This window comes from Diabrotica virgifera, chromosome 1 (assembly GCF_917563875.1).
Source record: "Diabrotica virgifera virgifera chromosome 1, PGI_DIABVI_V3a".
In the NCBI taxonomy this organism is placed as follows: domain Eukaryota; kingdom Metazoa; phylum Arthropoda; class Insecta; order Coleoptera; family Chrysomelidae; genus Diabrotica; species Diabrotica virgifera.
Window position 1 is genome coordinate 209,422,162 of NC_065443.1, and position 27,653 is coordinate 209,449,814.

A 27,653-nucleotide genomic window follows, 5' to 3' on the forward strand; every position below is an offset into this window, starting at 1 on the left:
CGTTCTAGCTATTTCTCCATGTAAAATCCCATAAGAAATCGCTAAGGCCCATTCTGATCATTTTTGTCTCACTTTGTGGTGGAGGCACAGGTGACCACAGAGGGTACCTGAGACGTACAGACGTCATCAGAGACACGCTAACAGAAGACCACAGAGGGTACCTGACGACGTCTGTACGTCTCAGGTACCCTCTGTGGTCGTCTGTGTCTTCTGTTAGCGTGTCTCTGATGACGTCTGTAGGTCTCAGGTACCCTCTGTGGTCACCTGTGCCTCCACCACAAATTGAGACAAAAATGATCAGAATGGACCTTAGCGATTTCTTATCGGATTTTACATGGATAAATAGCTAGAACTCTCCTAGCCCTTTTACTAACTTTACAAAAGCTTTTACAATCAAATAAATAAAAGGTATAGAATTAATTCAGATTAAGTCCATAACTGATTAATTCGCTGTAGAATTTACTATGTAAATTTAACTTTGACTTCGTTTTTCTCAATTAAACCATTTTATCACTTGTACCCCTTATCATATAATCCCCTCAATTGTTATGCAGAATTTTTTTCTCAAAAATCGGTGTCAAAAAATGTCACATTACCTCTACAGATGCATATGAAATGTGACACGACATCCATGGTTGTCGTCCACATGTTTACAAATAATGTTAAAGAACTCATTATTTCCATAAACTATAAGAGCTAAAAGAAATTCAGCAATTTCCCTATTCTACTTTGCAAAATACATATAGTGTCACAAAACTTGCTTATACATTTGACGCACCACTGTCCATCAACGTGAAAAGAGAAATATTACGATTTAAAAAATATGGCCATTGCAAAGTAGCTAATCAAGTAAGTACATACATTTTTTAACGACTTTTTCTCGAAACTATATTTTTTGAATTGTGACACTTCAAGAAAATAAGACAGTACATTTTTTTACACCTTGCCATGTTGATTACATGAACATAAGTAAATATTCTAAAATTAAAACTTATTTATTTTTTAAAAAATTTTCAATCTTATCAGCTACAGTTTGATACAATTTACTAATATCACCAGTATTTTGTCTTATTGCTATAGGAATTCCCTCATCAGTGCTTGTAGATATACCAGGATCCAATGGAAAACTGGCCAAGACATTACATTTGAGATCATTGGCAAGTTTTGAAGTCCCTTCACCAAATATATTGATGTGATTTGAGCAAGACGTGCATTTGACATACTTCATATTTTCTACTATTCCTATTATGGGCACATTTAGTTTCCTGAACAAACCAGCTCCTCTTCTGGTCACTTCTAGAGCTGCTGATTGAGGGGTTGTTACCAAAACTACACCTGAAAGACAGAATATTAGACACACTCAAAAATAATTCCATGTATATCACATCAAGGTTATGAAACTAGTTTCTTGTGGCATGTTAAATGTTTATATGGGATTAAGCCACAATTGTTGGTGTAATGAAAATTACATTAATTTCTTAATTAACTACTGTTGACGTTTCGATTTCAACTCCGAAAATCATCCACAGAAAATTAAAAAGAAATTAGGTTTGAAAATTCTGGGAAAAATTTCATAACCTGATCTTTTTAGATTATAGTGTAGGAAACAGAGGTTGAACCTTGCAAAATGGACACAAGTCCGGTTTTATTTTTTTTGTGGTATATCAAGGGGTGCTTATTATGAGACTAACTTTTTCTTAAAAAATTTCGCCCCGGAACCCCCCTTTTCACCCCTTTAAAGGGGGTAATTTGTGCTTTTTGCGGAACGTAGCCCTTCCTGTACTTTTTGCAAAAAATTTCTTTTATAGAAGTATGAAGAGGACAGGGGCGGCCCGTCGGGGTAGGCAAGGTAGGCGCCGCCTACCCTCTTCAAATGTAGTACAATAATATAAATTATTAATATAAATTACTTATTTCAAAATTGTAATTTATAAATTTTGACACAATATCTACAATAAAATAGCAAAAATTATCCAAATTATTTTTAAAAATATCCAAAAAATTTTCTCCGTAGTTATAATTATTGTACGCTCCTTGTAGTATCAGTAGTACTGTATAGATTCTATATTCTCCTTGGTCAGGCACTCGGGAACGTAGCCTGAAATAGAACGACGCCAACACCGAATTGACGTGCGATCTCTCTCTGTTTACTCGTAGCGACCGTATTCTACGATTTTGAGCGGGCGGATAGGCACAGAGTCTTATAGCCGGACCTACAAAATTTTATCAGTTGCTTCTCTTGTGTCTTGTGAAACTGTTTTAAAATAATTGTTTTTTGATTTTGGCTGTTATTAGTAGGTTAAGTATTGAATAAAACTAGGTAGGACAATTTAAATTTGTTTATGAAAACTGAATAATGTGTTATTAGATTATATAGATAATTAAAAATTTAAAGCGAGGTTAATTGTTAACTTATCAATTTATTCGAATAGTAAATTATTATTTGATACATAAATAAAATAAGTAATATTTGACGTTGTTGAAACGTAGGTGTGTTAGTTTTATTGGTGGAAAAACTTTAGTCATCGAATATGAATATTTTAAACGATGTAATATGCAGTTTGATCGAGACGCCTTTTTCAAGGCGCCAAAATCAAGAAAGATTAGTAATTATTTCAATGGGCCGGCCTTTACAAAATTTAACAATTTTATCCACAGATAAGACAAAAGACAATCAACCATTTTCGAGATCGTTTAAAACAATATGGTATGAAAATCATAAATGGCTAAGCGGAAGTTATTTTAAAAATTCACTTTTCTGTTGGTCTCAAATTTGAAGCAAAATGTTTGGGTGAGTCAGGGATATTCAGATTTGAAAAATTTATCAGCTAGTGTAAAAAAACATGAATCTTCGAAAGAACATTTAAACAATTGCTTAGATTTAAAACGGTTAGAAAAAAATAAACAAACTACTGACAGTGCTTTCGCTGGACATATTTCTCTATCTAATAAGATATATAATGAAGAAGTTGAAAAAGATTGAAGAAGTTGAAGAAATTGATGCTACAATTCTTTTAGCAAAACAAGAACTTACATTTCGCGGTCGTGATGAGAGCCATAATTCTTCAAACATGGGTAATTTTAAAGAAATTTTTAATTTAGTAGTTAAACGCGATCAGGAAATCCAGGATCATGTTAAAAAATAGAAGGGGTGTTGCCGATTACGTAAAAAATGATATTTCAACAGAAATTAATGAAAGTCAATTTTTTTCTATACTAGCTGACGATACTACTGATATAACCGAAAAATCACAGTGTACTTTAACAATCCGTTTTGTTAACAAAGTTGGTCAGGTAACAGAAAGATTTTTAGGGTTTTTTTATGTTAGCGATAATAGATCTTCAGACGCTCTATATAGTTTAATTTCAAACGTGCTTGAGCCATATGATTACAAAAATAAATTAACTGCTCAATTTTACGATGGTGCAAGTGTAATGGCTGGCTCTTTAAACGGATTACAATCAAAAATTAAAGTAGATGCTCCAAAAGCAATTTTTACACATTGTTGCGCTCATAGATTACATTTAGTATTGCAAGACGGCTCAAAATGTATTACAAACTGTAGGATATTTTTTGTCGCCTACCCGAAGTATATGTGTAGCCTACCCGCATACTGAGGTCACAAGCCGCCACTGGAAGAGGACTATATTTTCTACGATTTATTTTCCAACAGCATATGTCTATCACCCACCGTTTAGTGGGGATGGGGCCCCAAAGTTGACATGTTTTTAAAAGATGTTTTTAAAAAAAATTATTTTTCCCTAACTGTAATGGAAATAAAGAAGAAATCCTGCGGAAATTATTCACAAATAAGTGACTGATTTTTTGGTATAGGTTTCACTTAAGGGTAATTGTCCTTTTTTTAATTACAGGGTAAAAACCCCTTTTTATACCATCTGAACCGTTTATGATAGAGTAAAAAGACTTTCAGCGATTACCCATGTACTGGGTCTATTTACAAATTTGTATAATGCACCCCCATTTTTCCCCGGAACCACCCCAAAAAAAGAAGAATTAATAAAGAAAGTGATTTTCTTGGAATCCTTCACACACAATGCCCTTTGTTAATATACTTCATATATCATTTTGTGCACGTTATTATTTCCCATGCATGGACACCAAAAGCGATTTTCTAGTGCAACCCCTGTAGCCAAAAAAAATAAATAAAATGGGGGATTGAAAAAAAATTTTTTTTTTGCTTTTTGATTCATATGGGCATATGCTTCATCAATAGTGTTTTTCAAAAATATATATGGTTATTGCAAGATCCCTGCGGAAACCACCCCTATCCTTGAAAATATACTGCATAAACTACCCCTATCCCTTGGCGAGCATGTTTTTACGATTTTCTCATTACCTATGCATTCTTTTTAAACAAAACTTATACAAGGTTAAAGACCACTATTTACTCTAAAAATTAGGTCCTATTCATTTTTTTCGTATAAGCAACCGTTACGGCACAGTGGCGCCGTAAACCTCAGATATGCTTTGGCGGGCTCCAGTTTTTGTTTTTTTTTCGTCACTTGTTCGTTTTATTAATAAAGTACTTATGTAAAATAAAACAACACAGTGTAACCTACAAATTATGACCTATGCACATTTTACATTTACCAAAGCCACAGTGGTGGCCCAAAATAAATTTTTGCATATTTTCGCCACCTACACGCATTTTATTGCATTAATGCTACCTTAATAGCACAATATTCACCCTTAAGTGGTCGCTAAGCAGTGGTGGATCCAGGGAGGGGTGATGGTGGCGATCACTCCCCCCCCCCTCAAACCAAGTGATATTATATTTAAAGATTATAAAAATATTCATTTATTTTTATAGAAATTTAGCCAATTGGCACCCCCCTCATAACGATGCTGGATCCGCCACTGTCGCTAAAGCATAAAAAGTAAGCCATTTTTATTAAAATAATAATATAATATAAGTATTTCTATAAAAATAAATGATTATTTTTATAATCTTTAAATATAATATCACTTGGTTTAAGAGGGGGTGATCGCCCCCATCACCCCTCCCTGGATCCGCCACTGCTTAGCGACCACTTAAGGGTGAATATTGTGCTATTAAGGTAGCATTAATGCAATAAAATGCGTGTAGGTGACGAAAATATGCAAAAATTGATTTTGGGCCACCACTGTGGCTTTGGTGCGCAAAGAATGTAAAATGTGCATAGGTCATAATTTGTAGGTTACACTATTTGTTTTATTTTACACAAGTACTTTATTAATAAAACAACAGGTGACGAAAAAAAACAAAAACTGGAGCCCGCCAAAGCATATCTGAGGTTTACGGCGCCACTGTGCGTAACGGTTGCTTATACGAAGAAAATGAATATGACCTAATTTTTAGAGTAAATAGTGGTCTTTAACCTTGGTATAAGTTTTGTTTAAAAAGAATGCATAGGTAATGAGAAAATCGTAAAAACATGCTCGCCAAGGGATAGGGGTAGTTTCTGCAGTATATTTTCAAGGTTAGGGGTGGTTTCCGCAGGGATGTTGCAATAACCATATATATTTTTGAAAAACACTATTGATGAAGCATATGCCCATATGTTTTGGCTACAGGGGTTGCACTAGGAAATCGCTTTTGGTGTCTATGCATGGGTAATAATAACGTGCACAAAATGATATATGAAGTATATTAATAAAGGGCATTGTGCGTGAAGGATTCCAAGAAAATCACTTTCTTTATTAATTCTTCTTTTTTTTGGTGGTTCCGGGGAAAAATGGGGGTGCATTATACAAATTTGTAGATAGCACCAGTACATGGGTAATCGCTGAAAGTCTTTTTACTCTAGCATAAACGGTTCAGATGGTATAAAAAGTGGTTTTTTAAAATGTAACACCCTGTAATTAAAAAAGGGTAATTACCCTTAAGTGAAACCTATACCAAAAAATCAGTCACTTATTTGTGAATAATTGCCGCAGGATTTCTTCTTAATTTCCATTACAGTTAGGGAAAAATATTTTTTTAAACATCTTTTTTAAAAACTTGTCTACTTTGGGGCCCCACCCCCACTAAACGGTGGATGATAGACATATGCTGTTGGGAAATAAATCGTAGAAAATATAGTCCCCTTCATATTTCTATAAAAGAAATTTTTTGCAAAAGGTACAGGAAGGGCTATGTTCTGCAAAAACCACAAATTACCCACTTTAAAGGGGTGAAAAGGAGGTTTCCGGGGCGAAATTTTTTAAGAAAAAGTTAGTCTTATAATAAGCACCCCTTGATATACCAGAAAAAAATAAAACCGGACTTGTGTCCATTTTGCAAGGTTCAACCTCTGTTTCCTACACTATTATGTGTACTTTCCATACTTGATCTCGATATTATGGTTGATCTGTATCTGTGATTGAAAAAACATTGTTTGAAATGATGTTATTGCCACCAGTGGTATCAAATTCTAACTGTTTTTGTGTGTTACTTTTGTGTAATCTGTATTTGATTGATTTGATTGTTGAAAAAATAAAATTTAAAATTAAATTAAATTCCATTATCAAATTTTTAAATTTAACAATAATCTATTTAAGACCTTTATTATAACAATAATTTATTTAATCACATGAAAAATGTAATATTTTGTTCAGAGTTGTGTTTGTGTTGCATATGTATTGGGTAAGACTTTCGACTGTTCTTAGGTTTATTCCAACACGACGAAGAACCGTCATGTAACGATCACGTTACTAGATAATTAACGTTTCATGGGTTCCATGGGAACGAAATATTACGTTCCATGGTACTTCGCAGGACAGTGATCGTAACATGGACGGTTTCTAGTTGTGTTGGAACAAACCTCTTCATTCGGCTATTGTTGGTATTTTCTTGTTATCGACTTCTTCTTTTAGTATTGGTGTATTAGTATTACTGCATTCTGCTGATGGGTTTGCCACATATTTTTCCTCATTGGGTAGGATGAGGGCTGCTTCTTTGACTTTTCTCTTCTTCATGTCTGTTTCTTTCATGATTATCGATGCATCTTTCCACTGTGGCCTGTGCTCCTTGTCCCAGGCATGTTTGCATATTTGGGATTTCTCGAAGTCTCTGTTCTTGATGTATGTTTCATGCTCGTTAACCCTGACACTTAGTGGTCTTGGAGTTTCTCCCACTTTGAAGTTGTCACATTCACACGGTATTTTGTAGGATATGTTTTTGGATATTTCTCGTGTGTTATTGGGTTTGATTTTGGAGTCTCAGATAGATCAGGATAGATATAGAGGCATATCCTTACTCTGTGTGAGTTATAAGGTATTTACGTGGATCATAAACCGAAGATTAAGCTACTTCACAGAACAAATCATAGGAGGATACCAGGCCGGATTCAGACCAGGACGGTCTACTATTGACCGGCCGTTCAACGTGAAACAAATATTAGTTAAAGCCTGGGAGCATGAAATCTTCTTCTTCAACTGCCATCTCCGCGACGGAGGTCGGTAATCATCATAGCTATTCGGATTTTGGAGACGGCTGCTCTGAAAAGTTCGTTTGATGTACATCCGTACCATTCTCTCAGGTTGCGCAGCCACGATATTCTGCGTCTCCCTATACTTCTTTTTCCTTGAATATTTCCTTGCACAATGAGTTGGAGCAAGTTGTATCTCTCTCCACGTGTAATATGTCCGAGATATTCCAATTTTCTGGTTTTGATTGTATTTAAGACTTCCATTTCTTTATTCATCTTTCTCAGAACCTCTTTGTTTGTGAAGTGTTCTGTCCATGATATTTTCAGAATTCTTCTATATACCCACATCTCGAATGATTCCAGTTTTTTCATTGATGCCGCATTCAAGGTCCAAGCTTCCATTCCGTAAAACAGAGTCGAGAAAACGTAGCACCTAGCCAACCTTACTGTTAGCTCTAACCTTAGATCTCTTGTGCAGAGCACTTTTCTCAGTTTGTTAAAATTCGATCTAGCCTTTTCTATTCTAATTTTAATCTCCTGGAAGTAATCTTGTTGGAATTGGTCTACTTGTTCTACATTGGTTCCGTTTATGAGGAGATTCTCGTTGTTTCTTTGAGCTTTAGATATTCTCATAAATTTTGTGTTCTTGATGTTCATTGTTAGACCGTATTATTGGCTATAATCGCTATTCTGTTAACCAGTCTCTTAAGATCTTCAATATTTTCGGCTAAGACGACAGTGTCATCCGCATATCTAATGTTAATGGGAACTCCGTTAACCTTTATTCCAGCTGTTTCAGCCTCAAGAGCTCTTTTTAGGATCTCTTCCGAGTAGGCATTAAAAAGAACTGGCGACAATACGCATCCCTGTCTCACCCCACGTCTAATTTCAATTTCCTCTGACAACTGTTCGTTAACACGTACTTTTGCTCGCTGCTTATAGTATAAATTAGATATGATCCTGAGGTCATTGTAGTCTATCTTTTTTAATTTTAGGACATTCATTAATTGTTCATGTCGTACTTTATCGAAAGCTTTATTATAGTCAATAAAACAGACATATATATCTTGATTGATGTCTAGGCACCTTTGTATTAGGATATTAAGTAAGAAAAGAGCTTCACGCATTCCTAGGCCTTTACGAACATGGCATAGATATCTACCAAATCTTTGTAGATTTTCGACAAGCCTTTGATAACATACATAGAGATAAAATATATGTAATTATGCAAGAATTTGGTATACCAAGGAAATTGGTAAAGTTAGTTCAAGCCACCATGACCCACACAGAAGCGCAAGTACGAGTTCAAAATGAATTGACAGATCCCTTCCAGATAACTAAAGAGCTAAAACAGGAAGATGGGCTGGCACCGACTCTGTTTAATATATGTATGGAATATGTCATCAGAAAAATGTCCATAAACCCAAAAAATTTATTGTTTAATAAGTCTAAGCAGATTGCGGTGTATGCAGATAATGTAAACTTGATGGGAAGAACCGCAAGAGACGTCTCAGAACTATATGTGGAGCTTGAAGAAAATGCGAAAGAAATAGAGCTGGCCATCAACATAGATAAAACTAAATCCCTAATACAAGCAAGGAACCAACGAAACTTGCAGAATTTAACAATAAACGGCGCTAATATAGAAATCATAGAAAAGCTCACATACTTGGGTGTGCAGATAACAGAGAATAGCAGCGAGGAGGAAGAAATACAGAAATGGATAATGCTTGCTAACAAAGCATACTTCTCTTTGTCGCAGGTGTTTGGATCCAATGACATCCATAGGGAAGTTAAGTTTAAAATATATAAAACCATCATACTGTCAATAGCAACATATGGTGTAGAAACGTGGATCATGACAGAAAAGACAATAAACCTAATTAATACTTTTGAAAGAAAGATATTAAGGAAGATACTGGGAGCATGGAGAATAAGGCTCAACCACGAGCTATACCAATATTACAGAGAACCCTCTATTGGGACAATTGGAACAACAAGTTCGGAAAAGCGACACCTGGTTTCTTAGCTCGGCAACATTTTTCGCACTTTTAATTATATTGGTCAATCATATTGGTCCTAGTTATTGGACAATTGTCAAGGCCATGGCCCAAAAAAATTATAAGAAGAAAAAGTAATATTAAGGTTATGTTCATAATCATACATCTCCAAGTGGAGCAAAGGGCACCTTGCGATGTTTCAAGCATAGATATATAATACTCTAGATTGCGCCCTGCCATCTTAAAATGGGTGACGGTTGCAACAGAGATAAATGAGCCTATTTGGTCGGTAGTTTCTTTTTAATTCAAGGGGAATATCCACGACGTGACTATCCCACCTTATCGAGTATTATGTATTGACAGTTCGAGCGGGTGGTGACGTGAAATGGTCTTTGGTTCAGGACGTGGATAATCGTGGTTCGAATCCCATACCAACTTAACCTTTTTTATTTTTAATTTAATCAATATTGCGTTTATTAGATATTTTTACATCTGAAAAATGGACCTAAGTAAATCTAGCAGATAATAAATGTATGTATAGTAAGTTAATATTGGAATAAATCATCATCATCATCACTGGCTCGACAACCCTTTCTGGGTCTTGGCCTGTTCCAGGATTCTTCTCCATTCTGATCTGTTTCGTGCTTTTTTTCTCCAGTTTTTTATTTTTAAGGTTATTATAGGTTTGTTCCAACATGAACTTTTGGACGGTCCAGAAACCGTCACGAAACTACTTGTACCGTTTGTTGTGCGCATGTTCGTAATTGTATCGCCCAGTTATCGTCCCATGACGGTAATCATATATTTGTCATTTTTATTGGTGACAGCTTGTGTGCTTTTAGTCGATAAAAGGCTCAAAAACTTTAAAGAATTAAGTCCTAGTGCGCAAGTCAGTCCAACCAGCACATTATGCATTTGCCCGATCATAGGCGTAACCAGGGGGAGGTTTTGGGGGTTGTAACCCCCCCCCCCCCATTGGGATGTACTTTGAGCTCTATACGCTTAACACCATAGCCCTCATAGACCTTCCAGTAGTTGTAACCCCCCCCTTTCAGGTAGTTGTAACCCCCCCCTTAGGATCATCCTGGTTACGCCTATGTGCCCGATTACTGAAATGATCATCACGAAACCGTCACCGAAAGATCACAATTCTTGTTGGAACAGTGGGAAGGACGATCCGATGACGATCATATTTTTGTTGGAACGGATTTTGTTTACTGCGCAGGAGCATTACCGTCTCGTGACGGTTCTCGGTCGTGTTGGAACAAACCTTATATCATTCTCTATTTGTTCTAAATATCTCAGCTTCGGTCTTCCTCTTGTTCTTTTTCCTACTGGCATCTGTTTGAATATTTTGTTTGGTATTACGCCTTCTTCCATTCTTTCTACATGTCCCATCCAACGCAGCCGCCCTATTTTAATGAATGTTATGATATCCGGATCCTGGTATATTTTGTATAGTTCAAAGTTGTTCCTTTTTCGCCAAATTCCGTTTTTTTTGTGCCCTTATATGTATATGTGCCGCCAGATTTTTCTTTCAAAGGTGGCTAGCAATGTTTCCTCTCTTTTAATGAGTGTCCAGGTTTCTGAGCCGTATGTGAGTACCGGTCTTATTAAGGTTTTGTATATTTGGCATTTTGTTTTTCTTGCGACATTATCTGATCTTAGTTGCCGGATTAAGCCATGGTAACTTTTATTGGCAATAAATATTCGCCTCTTCACTTCCTCCGCAACGTTATTATCAGACGTGACTAGGGATCCCAAGTATGTAAAGTTTTTTACCCCCTCAATGTTGTATTCTCCTATTGTTATATTTTGTGGCTGCCTTATTTCTGCGTTTTTACTTACCTGCATATATTTTGTTTTGTTCTGATTGATTTTAAGGCCACTATTTTGTGCAGCTCGTTCTATTTGATTGAATGCCTCTATCATTTCTCTTCTTGATCTTGCGATTATGTCCACATCATCTGCAAATGCTAGTATTTGCACGCTTTTATTAATGATTGTTTCTCGAGTATTGACTGTTGTGTCCCTCATTATTTTCTCGAGTACGATGTTGAACAAGATGCATGATAGAGCGTCTCCCTGGCGTAGTCCCTTTTTCACATCTATTGTTTCCGTTAGTTCGTTTTGTATCCGGATTTTACTTTCTACTTTTAGAGATTCTTTTATCAGTTCTATTAGTTGTGTTGGTATATTAAATTCTTTCATTGCTTTTATTAAGAATTCTCGGTTTATATTGTCATATGCGCTTTCGAAGTCTATGAACAGATGATGTGTGTCGATGTTATATATTATATTCACTTGTTTTTTCGAGGATCTGTCGCAGAATAAATATCTGGTCTATTGTTGACTTCTGTCTACAGAAGCCACTTTGGTATTTGCCAACTATTTTTTCAGCGTGTGGTCTAAGTCTTTCATAAATGACGTTGGACATTATTTTGTATGCTGCATTCAGCAGCGTGATTCCTCGGTAGTTTCCACATTCTAACTGATTTCCTTTTTTATGTAATAGTACAATAATACAATACCCCTATTCCACTCCGCTGGTAGCTGTTTATTTGACCATATCTTTGTTATCAATTCATGTATTGTTTTCTGTAGTAGGTACGTCTCCTCCTTCCTTCAGTAATTCCGATGCTACTTGATCCGATCCCGGTGATTTATTGTTCTTTAATTTGTCTATTGCTGTTCTAATCTCGGCTATTGTTGGTGGACTCTTTTCTCTGTTGTCTGCTTGGTCTAATGGTATATCAGGGTTCGTCTCACTCCCATCTCCTTCAAGCTTTTCCGTAAAATGTTCTGTCCATCTTCTTAGTATCTCTTGCTGTTCTGTCAATATATTACCTTCCTTATCTCTACACATCGTTGTTCTCGGTTTGAAGTCTTTTCTGCTTTTGTTCAGTTTCTGATAAAATTTTCTTGTCTCTGTTGATTTACTTAGTTCTTGCAGTTCTTGAAGTTCTTTGTTCATATATTCTCTTTTTTCTTCGGTGAGTTTTCTTTTCTTTACATTACACATTAGTGAAAAGACTGGTGATGTCAAAACGAACTAGCATATGTTTGGAATTGTATAGTACCCTCGGAGATCGGTGGGAAAATTTACACCCAAAATAACAAAAATCAGTTTGGCAACACTGTGTGAATGTTGATAGTAACATATACCTTTTAAGATAAACAGAACTGTAGTCAGACATTTAGTCAGACAAATAAAATATTTTTTTGCCAACAAAAATGAGATTTTTCAACCAAATAATGTTTCAAATATGATGTGCAAAATAATTTTGAATTGGGTTCTGCTAATGAGCTTGCTTTTTTTTGTCATTAAGTAAAAAAACTTTAAATTTATTCTTTATAATCATTATCATCCAGTTCTCGTCTTATTATTTTCACTGTACTAATATCCGTCAACTAATTTACAACGATTAATGCGATGTTAAAACATCTTGTCGTTAGCGGCTTCTGGAGTGTCTTAGACTAGACATATCTAATTTCATTGATAAAATGCGCAGTCCCACCGATTTACACTTAAACTATACTCTATTTTCATTTCGACAACAATTGTGACTTAATCTCATATAAACATAACACTCAATATATCACATATTTTACCTGAGATAGGTAGATTCTGCACAAGGCTCAACAATGTATCTCCAGTTCCTGGGGGTGTATCCACTACCAAATAATCTAATTCTCCCCAATACACCTGCCTCATCAGTTTTTCCAGTGCCTGCATTACCATTAGACCTCTCCAAATAACTGGAGCATCTTTTTCTACAAGAAAACCCATTGACATACTAAAAAAATTATTATAGTTCTTAAAGGGTCCCATTCACGTTGAGATTGGTATCGATACATGTATCACGATAAATTATGAAACATGTAACCTGAGATTTGTATCTGTATCTGTTACTGTAGGTACCTACACGTTGAGAGGGTATCATGAAACCTCATTTGAAATCAAATTTTCTTTAATTCACCTGTACTTTGAAATGGTGTGGCGCCTCTAAAGGCACAACAAAAGCTACGTATTTTCTTCACAACAAAATTGTGATCACTATTATAATAGGATACTTTTCTTTGCATTTCTTTACCAAAATTGTTATTGCTGACTCCCTAAGTTGTCTATTTGAATATTCTTTGCGCTTTGAATTCCATAAACATGGATACAATTTGTATAAATTGAAATTCCTCCCAAAACTAGTGACCTGCCATATTAAAAATCAAAATTGTGTATACAGTAGAACCCCGATTATCCGTGCTCCTCAGGACCGAAGGGTGGCACGGATAATTGAAAAGCACGGATAATCCGAACATGTATTTCTTATGTATAATACATATGTACGTATACACATATATATGTACCTACCATAAAAAATAACAGAAGACAATAAATCTTTCATTATGAGTCTCTCTTTCGTCATATAGAGTTTCCGTCAAGTGATCTACGATGACGCTATTTTGATAAAACCTCAAAAACGCAACTTGCGTAATAGAAAAACTAACTAATGGACCTTCCGTATCACAACTAACTTTGCAACCTAATTTTCTCGGTGATCTAGCTAGGTCACCGAGAACTCACCTGCTACTATCAAAATGTTCGCGGTTTAAATAGTAAAATTCATTTGTTTAATCGTAATATAAGTGACAGTTAATATGATCTAATCGCTTTAAGTGAAACTTGGCTACACAGTGATGTATTAAACTCTGAATTATTTCCTAATAATTATATTGTTTACAGAAAAGATCGCAAATTTCAGGAGGTAAATAAGAAGCCGGGTGGTGGTGTATTACTTGCGTTACAAGATTTTATTATTTCGGAAGTTACAGACACCTCTGCATTTGATTTACAATTTCCGTTGATTGATTTACTTATTGTTACATCTCAAATTAAATATAAGAAATTGTATGTACTTGTGATTTATTTACCAGACAAACTGAGTTTGCAAGAATTTGAATATTTTTTTGAGTGCTTGGAACAACTTGATTATTTACATAATGTCTAAAGGCCGGTTGTTCGAACGCTAATCAACAATGATCACTATCAAATATTTAATTACTGTCACAACTGTCAATGTCAACTTTGGTTGGGTTGCTGAAAACATAATTGATTATAATTATGAGATTAGTTAATCAATTAACATAACAATTATTAACATAATTGATTAACTAATTTCATAATTGTAATCAATAATTATGTTTTCAGCAACCCAATCAAAGTTGACATTGACAGTTGTGACAGTAATTAAATATTTGATAATGATCAGTTTTGATTCGCGTTCGAACAACCGGCCCTTATGTTAGGTGATTTTAACGTCCCTAAATTTATAGAAAATGACACTTTCCAGGATAAAACTTCTATAATTTTAAATTTCTTGCACTCTTTTGGTCTTGGTCAATTTAATGGGGTTGTAAATCACTTAGGTAGATCGCTAGATCTAATAATGTCTCATTTTGCCTGCGAAGTAACGCGTGACATATCCCCTTTAGCCTATGAAGATTCCCACCACCCAGCTCTTATAATTAATATTACGAATATTTTTGTAAAGGAGTCTAGGTTTAGGTTTGGTTCTAACCAGGTAACTTACAACTTTAAAAAGGCAAATTTTTGTGATTTATATAGGGAATTGTATGAAACGGATTGGGCTTTTCTAGATGACTACTCAAGTTGATAAAGTTGTAGACATTTTTTACAACAGAATTTTTCTTTTAAGGGGGAAGTCTACTGTGACAAGGCCGATTTTCCGGATTTTTTTTTCTAACAAAATGTGACTCGTACATTAAATTAAATTAAACCGTCATCTTCACTATATATTCAAGTATTTGTAAAACATTTTTCAAGTCGAAATATTCAAAATGGCCGTCGTGGCACTCCTTCAAGCGCAGGTCCGTTTTTATTTAGGTGCCCAAACGGTGTACACGAAATCTCACGTATGGGTGATCTGAAACAAAAATCAAAATATGGTTATCATCTACATAGTATTGACTCTCGTCTGACGGAGGATTTTTTTTGATATCGTTTTTTGTTTAATTATTATAAACAATAATAACATAAAATTTGGCCAAAAAAATAGAAAAAAATTTCAAGAACTTTTTTTTCGGCGCCAAAATTTTTTATCGAAAAAATCTTCCGTCAGACGATAGTCAATACTATGTAGATGATAACCATATTTTGTTTTTTGTTTCAGATCACCCAGACGTGAGATTTCATGTACACTGTTTGGGCACCTAAAAAAACGGACCTGCGCTTGAAGGAGTGCCACGACGGCCATTTTGAATATATCGACTTGAAATTTTTTTTACAAATACTTGAATATATATTAAAGATGACGGTTTAATTTAATTTAATGTATGAGTCATATTTTGTTAGAAAAAAAAATCTGGAAAATTGGCCTGTTTTTTCCCTTGTCACAGTAGACTTCCCCCTTAATTAATAAGTATGTTCCTGTCTACAAAAACTTCAGCCACACATATCCACCTTGGTTTGATGTCGATATTATTCGCTGTATCAAACTAAAGGTTAAGCACAGGAAGAAATTTAGACTACATAAAAACCAATCTGATCTGCTTGAATTTCAGCGCTTAAGATATCTTTCAAAACTAAAAATTAAATTGGCATACAACGAATACATCGAAAATGTACAAGTATTCCTTTCTGTAAACTCTAGAAAGTTTTGGTCATATATAAATGCTAAAAATAACACTTCACGGATTCCTGGTGAAATGAAATATTAAGGCTATGGTGGTTGCTGGATATTTACTATACTGGAATGGGGTTGACTATCAGGAATACACTATGTACTCATTACTACTTTATTTGATTAAACTAATACCATATAAATGTATTCAGTTGATAGGTGACATTATTCTGCTCTAACGGCAGCAACCTCTCAAACCTAACTAACTCATTCGACTGACCCACTAATCCCTCAAATCTGATCGTGTTCCCATATTTATCAAATACTTCGTTATGTAAATATGTTTGTATATATTCTCGTTAGTGTGTCAAATGAATAGTCACAACCTTGTTGAGTAAGCAAAACGTGTAATTCAGCTAAGGTGTTCTACTTTGCAATTATTATAACAAATATGCGTAATGTTTACTGTTTCATAAATAAATATCTAACGAATACTTTAAGGTAATTTAAGGATTTCTAAAATATCTAAATAATGAGATAAATCCCATTATATCATCCCCCTTAGAAAAGAAAATTTTCTGAGCCATGTACTGTGCTTCCTTTTTCCTCCCCGAAGAGAAGAAAATTTTCTTATTATCGTTGTTCTGAAGCTATTTCCTTGTGGCATTTTTATAATTACGTATTTTTTATGGGAAATAAGCCACAATTTTATCATTAAATATTCTTATTATCATCATCAACTGACTACGTTATATGTATAGATTTATACAAATTTTTACAACAAAAAAATATATAAACAAAATTTACATATATATACAATTTATTTTACTAATTATCAAACATCGTCTATTCTTAGTTAATTCTTTTCTTGTGACTCGCGAAAATCTATACTTAGAAATTGTATTTTATACTTTACTTTAATTTCAGAGGTTTAAAAAAAATTACAACTCCTTCATTTGAACTTACTTGTTAATTCTACTTCTTTACTAGACCTTTAAGACAAATATTTTGATGTTCTTCAATTTTTAATATTCTTCTATTAGAAAGTATCTCTTTTTCTTATTCTTCTTCTTGTCTGGTACTTCACAATAACTACATATTTCTTCATTTTCTTTATACCTAGTACTTTCTTCATCGTGTACTATCAAACAAAAATCTTCTTCTTCTTCATATTTCTTCATTATTTCTTTATCATTTACTTTATATTTCATATATCTTTCTTCCTATATTTGTATTATTTTCATAGTTCTTCATTTATATATCATTTGCTTCATAAATTCTTCATTTTCTAACCCTTACCTACTTGGTGGGTAGTTTTTCGCAACTTTATACCCTTGAATTTGCTTCCGGTCCTTTTGCACGTCCTTAGTCGTGAGAAGGTTTGTTCCAAAAAGACAAAATGGATAGTTGTGCGCTTAAAAAAAACTTCTACATCTTGCATCCCTAAATTCCTGTCTGATCTGATATACTCAGTCTAGGTGAGATCCAGTTAGTTTCAAAACACGAAATGGGTATGCTAATATTTTCTAATTTTCATTTTGTACCTTTTTCTTGAAAAGAGTTGGTTTTTATTGTCTAAATTGTCTTTAATTTTACTTTATTATAAAATATTTATACTAAAATTCGACAGATATTTAAAAAATTTAAATAAAAAGTCGGTATCAAAAAAATTCAGCATTCAATATTGAAAAAAAAAAAATCGAAAGAAAGTGTTAATAAAAATAGACCATATTTTGTTAAAAAACTATCATGAAAATCTCCTACTAATGAAAATCTCCTGAAATATCATGAAAATCTCCTATACATAAAGAAAATTTCAGCTTGGAATTGCTGAGTACCTAATTAATATTAAGTCTGGACTTCCATTAAAATATTTACATAAAAACTACTAATGAGAAAAACCTACAATAGCTAAATAGTTAATCTAAATTTTTTTTTACTAGCTAAATAGAAGTTCAGTTTCTTCACGCGAATAGTCACTTTTACATCACAAAAATAATCTCTATTTCTTTAATTGAAATACAGTCTTACAAGACCTCATTCGAATTAAATAAGTATATTGTCTATATTATATTAATTTAAAGTTATTTTATATATTATACTAATAATTATGTTACTCGAAGCCCTACAAAGTATTCTTCTTAAATAGTACTTTACTGTAGGTTCTGTAACTTTTTGTACTGTAGGTACAAAATTCTCTTCAATTATTCTATTTTTCCAGATCTTTTGACATTAATCTTCTTCAAATTATCCTTAATACTTGTCTTTCTCTAGGGTAACTTTTTAAATCTTAATATTTAATCTTCTTTTGTCTTTTTCCACAGATGGGATTTTCTTTTCCTTTATAAACTCCGTTACTTCAACATATTTTTATAACTTGTTTTGTCTTTATATTTCTTCTTATATCAGTTCATCATCATTTCTTAACTGACTTTCTTTTCGTCACAAAATCATTGTATATAAATAATTCACTCTCTCACGAGGAAATTCGTTTACTCAATAAAAACTCCATATGCCATTATGGCAGTAGTTGTGGGCTCTCTCACGAGGACGAATTTTATTAGTCCTATGTACGTGGTATAATCATACTCCTTGTATATAAAAAATTGACAATGATTATTCATTTAAAAAAAATAATTTCTTTTCCATAGTCATTTTTAATTTTTCCTTTTTAGGATTCATTTCTTGGTATTGTCATATTTATCATAAGTAAAAATCTTTGCATTTCTTTGTATTTACGTGCATTTCTCAACAAAAATTTTCATTGATTGAGACATTTCCGTCCCTAATATAATAAGTCCTTTATGCTGGATTTTCCAATTTCTTTCCAACATCTTAAAATATTTTCTTTTATCTTTCCTTATAAACATATTGTTCGAAAACTAATATATTTTTCAGGCTAATTTTATTTATCATAATAAACTTTCTTCGAAAAAATTTGTGGTTTTAGCGAATTCCTATGTAGTTCATTCGTTTCAATTTTCAATGTCAAACACGTCATATCATCATAATATTATACTCGAAGTACTTAGTTTAAAAATAGTAAATACTGTTATAAACAAATTAACTTCCTTATGCAAAAAGTGCAGAAAAAGCAGAAAAACATCAATCAAAATAAACTTATTTACGTACCCGTATGGTTAAAAATAATTATATTATTTCTTACGATATAATATATAAGAATTGTTATATTTCTATTAAAACAAAACTATCGATTAAGATTATCTATATATGATATATGTAATTCTTAAAAAAATCTTCTAAATTAGTGAAATACTTCTAAAGCTTAATAATATACGAAAAAAATTTAACCTAATTTAATTATATTTAAGTGAAAATTAATAAATTCTAGTTCTTCTTAAATGATTATATTTATATTATATTAATAAAAAATTCATATCTGTGAGACTGTATATGCAATTTAAAAAATAGCTAAAAAGTTACTCACGATTAGGTACACATTTGTCCACTAGGCATTGTCCATTTCTTTCCATTTGTCCTCTTGACGTTTGGGCGTGGTCCCAAGTCTCCAAACCTTCGTCCATGTCGACGTCTACTATTTGGACACCCTTATCGTTGGTCTCTCCAGCTCCATATAGTCTCCATTCCATCTAACGATACCAATTAATATGAGGATTGGTACTTTACCCCAAATTTTCTTCGTTTCCTCCAGTTTTTTGCCATCTTTGTTCCTGTTGTCTACTGCCTCAGAAGTCCAGTCCGTCTCTCAGGTCGCCATATGGTGGTTGCTGGATATTTACTATACTGGAATGGGGTTGACTATCAGGAATACACTATGTACTCATTACTACTTTATTTGATTAAACTAATACCATATAAATGTATTCAGTTGATAGGTGACATTATTCTGCTCTAACGGCAGCAACCTCTCAAACCTAACTAACTCATTCGACTGACCCACTAATCCCTCAAATCTGATCGTGTTCCCATATTTATCAAATACTTCGTTATGTAAATATGTTTGTATATATTCTCGTTAGTGTGTCAAATGAATAGTCACAACCTTGTTGAGTAAGCAAAACGTGTAATTCAGCTAAGGTGTTCTACTTTGCAATTATTATAACAAATATGCGTAATGTTTACTGTTTCATAAATAAATATCTAACGAATACTTTAAGGTAATTTAAGGATTTCTAAAATATCTAAATAATGAGATAAATCCCATTATAAGGCATTGCTACTTCTGAACCACAAAATATCGTTGATATCTTCGCTGAATACTTTAATAATGTTTATCAAGCAGCTAATGTACTAACTACCAATAATGTCTTAGCGGTCAACACTGAATGTCTAAATTTTTATCCTGTTCAAGAAACTGAAATAGTTATAGCCAGTAAAAAATTAAAAAATAAAATGATTTCTGGACCTGATAAAATACCCTCTTTTTTTATTAAAGACTGCATAGGTGCTTTAACCAAGCTATTAGTAAAAATTTTCAATTTGTGTTTATTATACAAACAGTATCCAAGTATCTGGAAGGAATCAAAGGTATGTCCTGTTTATAAAAATGGGGAAAAATGTTGTGTAGAAAATTATAGGCCCATATCTATTATATGCAATTTATCAAAGGTTTTTGAAATCATACTTTATAATCGCATATACTCTTTCACTCGTAATCAAATTTCAGAATATCAGCATGGATTCATTGCTACTCCAGGGCCGTAACTACCATTCGGGCAACCGGGGCGGTGCCCCCGGCCAAGGGGGGCCCCGCAGATGCCCCTTTTTGACCGTGCATAGATTTGAACGAGGAAAATAAAAATATGTATTTTAAAAGCCGATCCCAACAAAATATTTTCAAATGACACAATTTTAAAAAGACCTTAAGTCGACTTTACACTACATGATTTATCATGTGATTTGTCATATGATTTTTCCCATGACGAGCCGCATGACAATGCTTATGACAAAACGAGCCGTATAAACAATGCAAAATCATATGACAAATCACACAGTGTAAACATGTAAATTTCACTCCATGACCAAATCATATGACAAATCACATGATAAATCATGTAATGTAAAGTCGACTTTACAGTGGCACCCTAGACCTCAACATAAAGTCTTATTTTTTCACTGGGGAAATTGGTATTTTCGACTAAAATGCAATTGGAACAGAACCCTCAGAAGGGGCCCCTGGGGCCTGAACTAAGCTGGGGCTCCCGAGACCTTAACATAAAAATTTAAATTATTACTTAGAAAATTAGTTATGTCGGCGTAATAAAACCTAAAATGTCATTGGAAGAGGGGCTCGGGCTAAGCTGGGGACCCCGAAACCTCTCGTAAAGATATAAATTGTTATTTACTGAGGAAATTAGTTGTTTTGGCGAAATAAAAGCTAAAATGTAACCGGAATACGGGCCGCCGGTCCCAGCTATTTTGTCTTAACCAATTTACCCCAGACCACACCTTGGTACGTGAACGGAACCACACGGTACCACATAATGAAAAGAAAGGTAAGGGTAAGATGGAATGAGCACATTGGAATCAGCCCCACTAGTACTACAGCATAATAAATCTAACAGCAGTGACGGTACTCGCCTTCGAGAGTGTCACTGCTGAAGGTAGCGGATATCGTTTTCTAATAACTTCGTCAAATAGGATTCAGATCTCATTAGAGCTGTATATAATTACTTCCCGACGGTCTTCTCCTTTTTGACATCTTCCTTTTTCCTTCAATTTTTCTTCCACCTTTTACATATCGAATTTTACCGCATTCTTGAATTTTTCTTTCACCTTTTCAATTTTCTGTATCTCCTCAGCAATCTGGTTTACGTCTTCCTGTATTTTCTCTAAATAAACCTTCATATCTTCATATTTTTCTATTCGGTTTTGAAGTTTCAAGAAATTTTCATTTTATTGATTCATTATATTATTATCTCCTTTTGTTTTACTATCTGTTTATTTTGTTGTTTTTCTTTTAAATTTTTTAAAGCGAATAAAAAATAAGGTGATTTCAAAATTATTTTGTGTTGGTCAACTAAAATAGCAATATGTAGATCGTAGGTAGGAAGAAGAGGAAGAGGAAGACCTCAGATGCGATGGAATGACGATATTGTAAAAGCTGCAGGAACTAACTGGAAAAACGCAGCCAAAGACAGACGGAAATGGAAAGATTTGGGGAAGGCCTTTGTCCAAAGTTGGATAGAAATGGGCTAAAAGAAGAAGATCGTAGGTACAAGAAAGAATATTCAGTCATGGAATGCATTAAAATGCGTTTTCAAGGGGTTAAATATCGAACATTTTTCCGGACCCTGCCTTCCGCTGCTCTGGGGGTAAACCCCCAGACCTCCCGGTAGGGGCCCCCAGATCACCTTTGCCCCGGGGCCCCTAACATCGTAGTTACGGCCCTGTGCTACTCGATCCACAGTTACAAACTTATTGGGAATAACACAGTACATATCTGAGGCGTTGGATAGGAGATCCCAAGTTGACGTTATATATACTGATTTTTCAAAGGCCTTTGACAAAATTCATCATGGAGTTCTTCTTTCCAAATTGTCCCTTTTTGGTTTTTCTAAAGATGCTGTCGCATTCATAAAATCCTATTTGTCAGGTAGAACTCAATTTGTATCTTATAATGGTTATAACTCTCACAAATACATACCTACATCTGGAGTCCCACAAGGATCAAATCTAGGTCCACTCTTGTTTTTGTTATTTATTAATGACTTATGTGAGAAAATATCTGTGCCCTGTTTGTGTTATGCAGATGATTTAAAAATTTACTTAGAAATTAACAATATCAATGATTGTCACACTATCCAGAATGATCTGAGTGGTGTGCAAGAATGGTGTAAAGAAAACTATTTAAATCTTAATGCAAATAAATGCAAAGTTGTAAGTTACTCAAGGAAACAATAGTATACACTATGTTTATACTATTGATGGTAGCGAACTGGAACATGTGAATAAAATTAAAGATCTTGGCATAATTTTTAACTGTAAACTTTCATTTACTGAACATATATCTTTAAAAATTTCTGAAGCGTTTAAATCTTATGGATTTATGTCAGAAATAGCCGAAATATTACTAACATAAAAACTGTCAAATTACTATATTTCTCTTATGTATGTTGTAAGTTAGAATATGCGTCTATAATTTGGTCTCCATTTTATAATTCACATATTCAGTTGATTGAAAAGGTGCAGCGTAAATTTTTAAAATATTTATCATTTAAAATTAACGGTATATATCCAGAAAGAGGTATCAAAAATAGTGAGTTGTGTAATAGTTTAGACATGGCTTCATTAGAAATGAGACGAAATTGTGCTTCACTAATATTCTTATTTAAATTGTTGCATAATTCAATTGACTGCCCCGATATTCTTAAACAAATAAATTTTAATGTACCTTCTTATCCTGTTAGACATGTTTCCACGTTCAGAACTACACAAGCCAGCACAAACCTGATATTAAACTCCCCCATATTTATTATGTGTGAAAATTATAATTGTTTGGTAGACTATTGTGATATATTCAAGTGTAGTATAAGTCAACTTGTCCAATGGCTAAGTCTCATCTGAATTCTTGATTTATTTGGTAGTTTTTTCTTTTTTCTCTTCTTTAGTTATTGTAAACTCTTAAAGTAATGTAATTTAAAATTTAGTTTATAATTAATGTAAAATTGTTCTATAAATGGATACCTGTTGGACAATAAAGCTATTATTATTAAAGCTACTATTATTATTAATAGAAAATCATAGTGATAATCACTGATAATCCGCAGCACGGATAATCCGCACCCGGATAATCGGGGTTCTACTGTACTTATGTGTAATTGTGTATGCTAAAGTAGGATGATGCAAAATAATCGGCATACACGTTGAGACAAGTTGAGACACAGTGATACAAACAGCGATACCTTCTGATACTGATGCAGTGGTACTGAGACAGCCTAATACACTATGAGATTTATTGAGATACTGATACTTGCGATACCGGTCTCAACGTGAATGGGACTCTTTAGACACAGATAATACCATTTTACTCCATAATTTACTAAAGGTTCCATCAGATTATCTTTTGTTAAAAGGGGCTCGTCATCTAGGTTCATCATTAGGGGTACTGATGGGCCAAATACATCTGCATCTAGAAGACCAACTCCTTTGTTAGGATTTAAATCCTTTAATGCTGCAGCTAAGTTTACTAAAACCAACAAAAAGCTAAGTAGGTATATAAAATTTGGTAAACTTTTTATTTGATGTAAAACCAACACATGGACCACTAACACCAGAATCAAAAACGGCAAAAATTTCACTGAGGCATTTAATACTTCAAAAGGCCTCCGACAAGGATGTTGTCTATCTCCCACTCTCTTTAAAATATACCTTGACCAATCCTTACAAAGGTGGACAAAAGCAGTAAAACTGATGGGACTGAAAGTGGGAGACGACTCCCTATTTACATTATACTTTGCGGATGACCAAGCTGTTATAGCCTAAGATCAAGATGACTTAAGCTATATGATACGGAAGCTAAATGAGCATTACCAACAGGCAGGATTAGTAATAAATATGGATAAGTCAGAATACTTCATAGTGGGAAACGAAGACATTGAAAACCTACCATTGGAACAAGGACATTTTGTTGGTGTGAAACAATGCAAATATTTGGGAGCTATATTTCACAAACGAAGAAATAGTGAAGATGAAATACAACACAGGATCAATAAAGGTAGAAGCATCACTAGATCCCTCAATTCAATTTTATGGGACGAAGATATCAGGAAGGAAACAAAGAGAAGAATATATGAAAGTATAATGAAGAGCGCTACAATCTACGGTACAGAAGTTTGGGACATAAGTGCAAGAAATAAAAAGAAGCTACTTAGTACAGAAATGGACCTTTTGAGGAGAAGTTGTCAGGTTTCGAGATTAGAACATGTAAGAAATGAAACAATTAGAGAATGTATGAAGGTGGAAAAAACTATAATAGACGATATTGAAAAGAGACAGCTGACATGGTTCGGTCACGTTAAAAGAATGAATGAGACTCGCTGGCCGAGAAAAATATTAGAGTGGGTCCCACCGGAGAGAAGAAGAAGAGGGACCACGGAGAAGCTGGAGGGACAATATTCAGGAGTCAATGGATTCGAGGCAATTAGATGAAGATATGTGTTACGAAAGAAAAAATTGGAAGCTGGGTATGGTATGGAGAGGCGGCGACAGCCGTAGAAATCCATTATATACAGGGTGTCCAGAAACTCTACTGACAAACGAAGACAGGAGATTCCTCAGATAATTTTAAGACAATTTAACCCAATTCACCTAGTCCGAAAATGCTTCTTAAGGGAGCTAGAGCTCTTTGAAGATGGCGTCATGAAATTAGTTTTTCTTAAATACCTCCAGAACGCTTCTATTTAGAAAAACGAAAATTGGTATGCATATTTACTTTTCAGAGATGAATCGATTCCATCCATTGCAAATTTCTAGTACCGGTCATAGGCGTCCGTTTTGGGTAGAGCAACAGGTATTTTATTGCGTAACTTTTTTGTCCTTAACTTTTATGCATTTTTGACACCGGATTATTAAATTGTGAGGTATTCTAATACTAAAATGTACACCGTTTTCTAGAAAAATCGATTTGAAAGTTTTTCGTTTTTGGAATTTAAAAAGAAATTGAAAGAACTTTTCAACAAAAAACGAAGTATTATACCAACATAAAGTAAGAGTAACTTTTAGTACTCGAATACCTCATAATTTAATAATCTATTGTCAAAGATGCTCAAAAATTCAAGACAAAAGTTATGCTATAAAATAACTGTTCACCTACCCAAAACAGACGCCTATGAACAGTACTAGAAATTCGCAAGTAATGAAATCGATTTATCCCTGGAATATAAATAAATGTACCAGTTTTCGTCTTTCTAAAGTTTTTTTTTAATTTTTTTTTTTTAATTCAAAAAGTGAAAAAAATTTTAAATCGATTTTTCTAGAAAACACCTACCGTTATCCTACCGATTTAAAACAAGAGTGCCTTTTAGTACTAGAATACTTCACAATTTAATAATCCAGTGTCAGAAATGCATAAAAGTTGAAGATAAAAAAGTTATGCGATAAAATAACCGTTGCCCTACCCAAAACGTACACCTATGATCGGTACTAGAAATTTGCAATAGATGGATTAGATTTATATCTTGAAGATAAATACGCGTACCAATTTTTGCTTTCCTAAATAGAAGCGTTCTGGAGGTATTTAACCGTTAAGTACTAACATCTTAAATCAATGGCGCAAACACTAACTAACCGCCTGACAGACGGGTTTCACATTTTACTGGTTATTTTTCTTTTGTTAAATTCTATAATGCAAAAAAAATTTCGATGACTTACTGAAAGTATTACTTATCTAAAAAACACAGTAATTGATCGAGTTTTTCTGTATTTATTAAAATACAAAACATTATAACAAGAATGGAAGGATTGTTTGTGTGACTTTTTATTCCTGAAAAAAAGTGTGATAAAAATGAAACAAATTAAAGAATCTTGATAAAAATTTATAATTGAGTTAAACAAAGAGTAATAAACATGAAAATAAAAAACAATTTAAAAAATATTAAAACAAAAAAATACTGAGTCACTAAAATTTGTACAGTGTATCAATGGTAGTCAGTGGCAACATTTTCATCACAAATTGATCCCACTTCGCTTACGTCGTGTTCTACCTCATCAAGTCATTTCAAAAGAGTTTCCTCATAGTCTTTATCCCCTTATTTGAACTTTTTGACGAACTGGGGCACATTATGTTTAATGACGATCTGGGCACAAACACTAACACCCTGTCTATTAGATGGAAATCACACTTTGAGTCTAAATATCTTTTGAATAAAAACCTGCAGCAAATTGCCGAATTCAATACACTAGTAAATAACAACCCAACTTGAAAAGTCATAAACGGATGACCTTCAAATTTTTCTAGGAAGGGAAATATCCCACTTTCAACAAAGGATGCCTCTGAGAGACAGTGTGTTAGTACTTAAGGGTTAAGAAAAACTAATTACAAGACGCCATCTTCAAAGAGCTGTAGCTCCCTTAAGAAGCATTTTCGGACTAAGTGAATTGGGTTAAATTATCTTAAAATTATCTGAAGAATCTCCTGTCTTCCGTTGTCGGTAGAGTTTCTGGACACCCTGTATATATAAAACCAACACATACCTGAAGTAGTACTTTTTCCTACTCCTCCCTTCCCAGATGATATGAGAATTATATCCTTAACTCCCGGAATAGGTTTTTGTTTTGGTAAGCCCCTGGACATAATCTGTTCCCTTTTTTGCTTTATATCTACATTTTTCTTTGATGACAGCAATGCGATTTGCTAAAAATGTCTAGGTTATAATTAAGATAAATCTACAATACAACTAATTACCTGTAATTGTACTACGGGCTTATTATAATAGAATAGTTTTTGAAGCCCAATTTTTAATATCATGATTTCAATTTTAAAAAAAGTAAGGTTAGGTCATACGTATTTTGTATTTTGCTAAAAAAAATTAAATGTATGTTTAGTAGTCTAAGTCCGGGCGAATCCTTTACATATTTATTTTTTACGAAAACAATTATTTTCTTTTTATAAACTCTGGTATTA

At 33.7% G+C, this 27,653-nt stretch overlaps 1 protein-coding gene across 1 annotated transcript; it reads right to left on the reverse strand.

Moving 5' to 3' along the window:
- Positions 1-976: 976 nt before the first annotated feature.
- LOC126879023 (iron-sulfur protein NUBPL) lies at positions 977-27,592 on the reverse strand. The gene is made up of 5 exons (XM_050641905.1): positions 27,435-27,592; positions 27,224-27,383; positions 24,053-24,218; positions 13,023-13,207; positions 977-1,335 (listed from the first exon to the last, which is right to left on the reverse strand). Exons 1-5 carry the CDS (start codon positions 27,495-27,497, stop codon positions 992-994), a joined length of 918 nt encoding a protein of 305 aa, XP_050497862.1. The 5' UTR covers positions 27,498-27,592; the 3' UTR covers positions 977-991.
- Between the last annotated feature and the right edge of the window lie 61 nt (positions 27,593-27,653).

What these genes read in the sequence shown, in the direction of transcription:
- LOC126879023 (XM_050641905.1), bottom strand. Translation starts at nt 27,497, where the DNA reads ATGATATTAAAAATTGGGCTTCAAAAACTATTCTATTATAATAAGCCC. An exon ending in AGGAAAAAGTACTACTTCAG is followed by an intron (nt 24,219 to 27,223) that starts GTATGTGTTGGT and finishes TGTTGGTTTTAG; the next exon opens with TAAACTTAGCTGCAGCATTA. An exon ending in GTAAATTATGGAGTAAAATG is followed by an intron (nt 13,208 to 24,052) that starts GTATTATCTGTG and finishes TAATTTTTTTAG; the next exon opens with TATGTCAATGGGTTTTCTTG.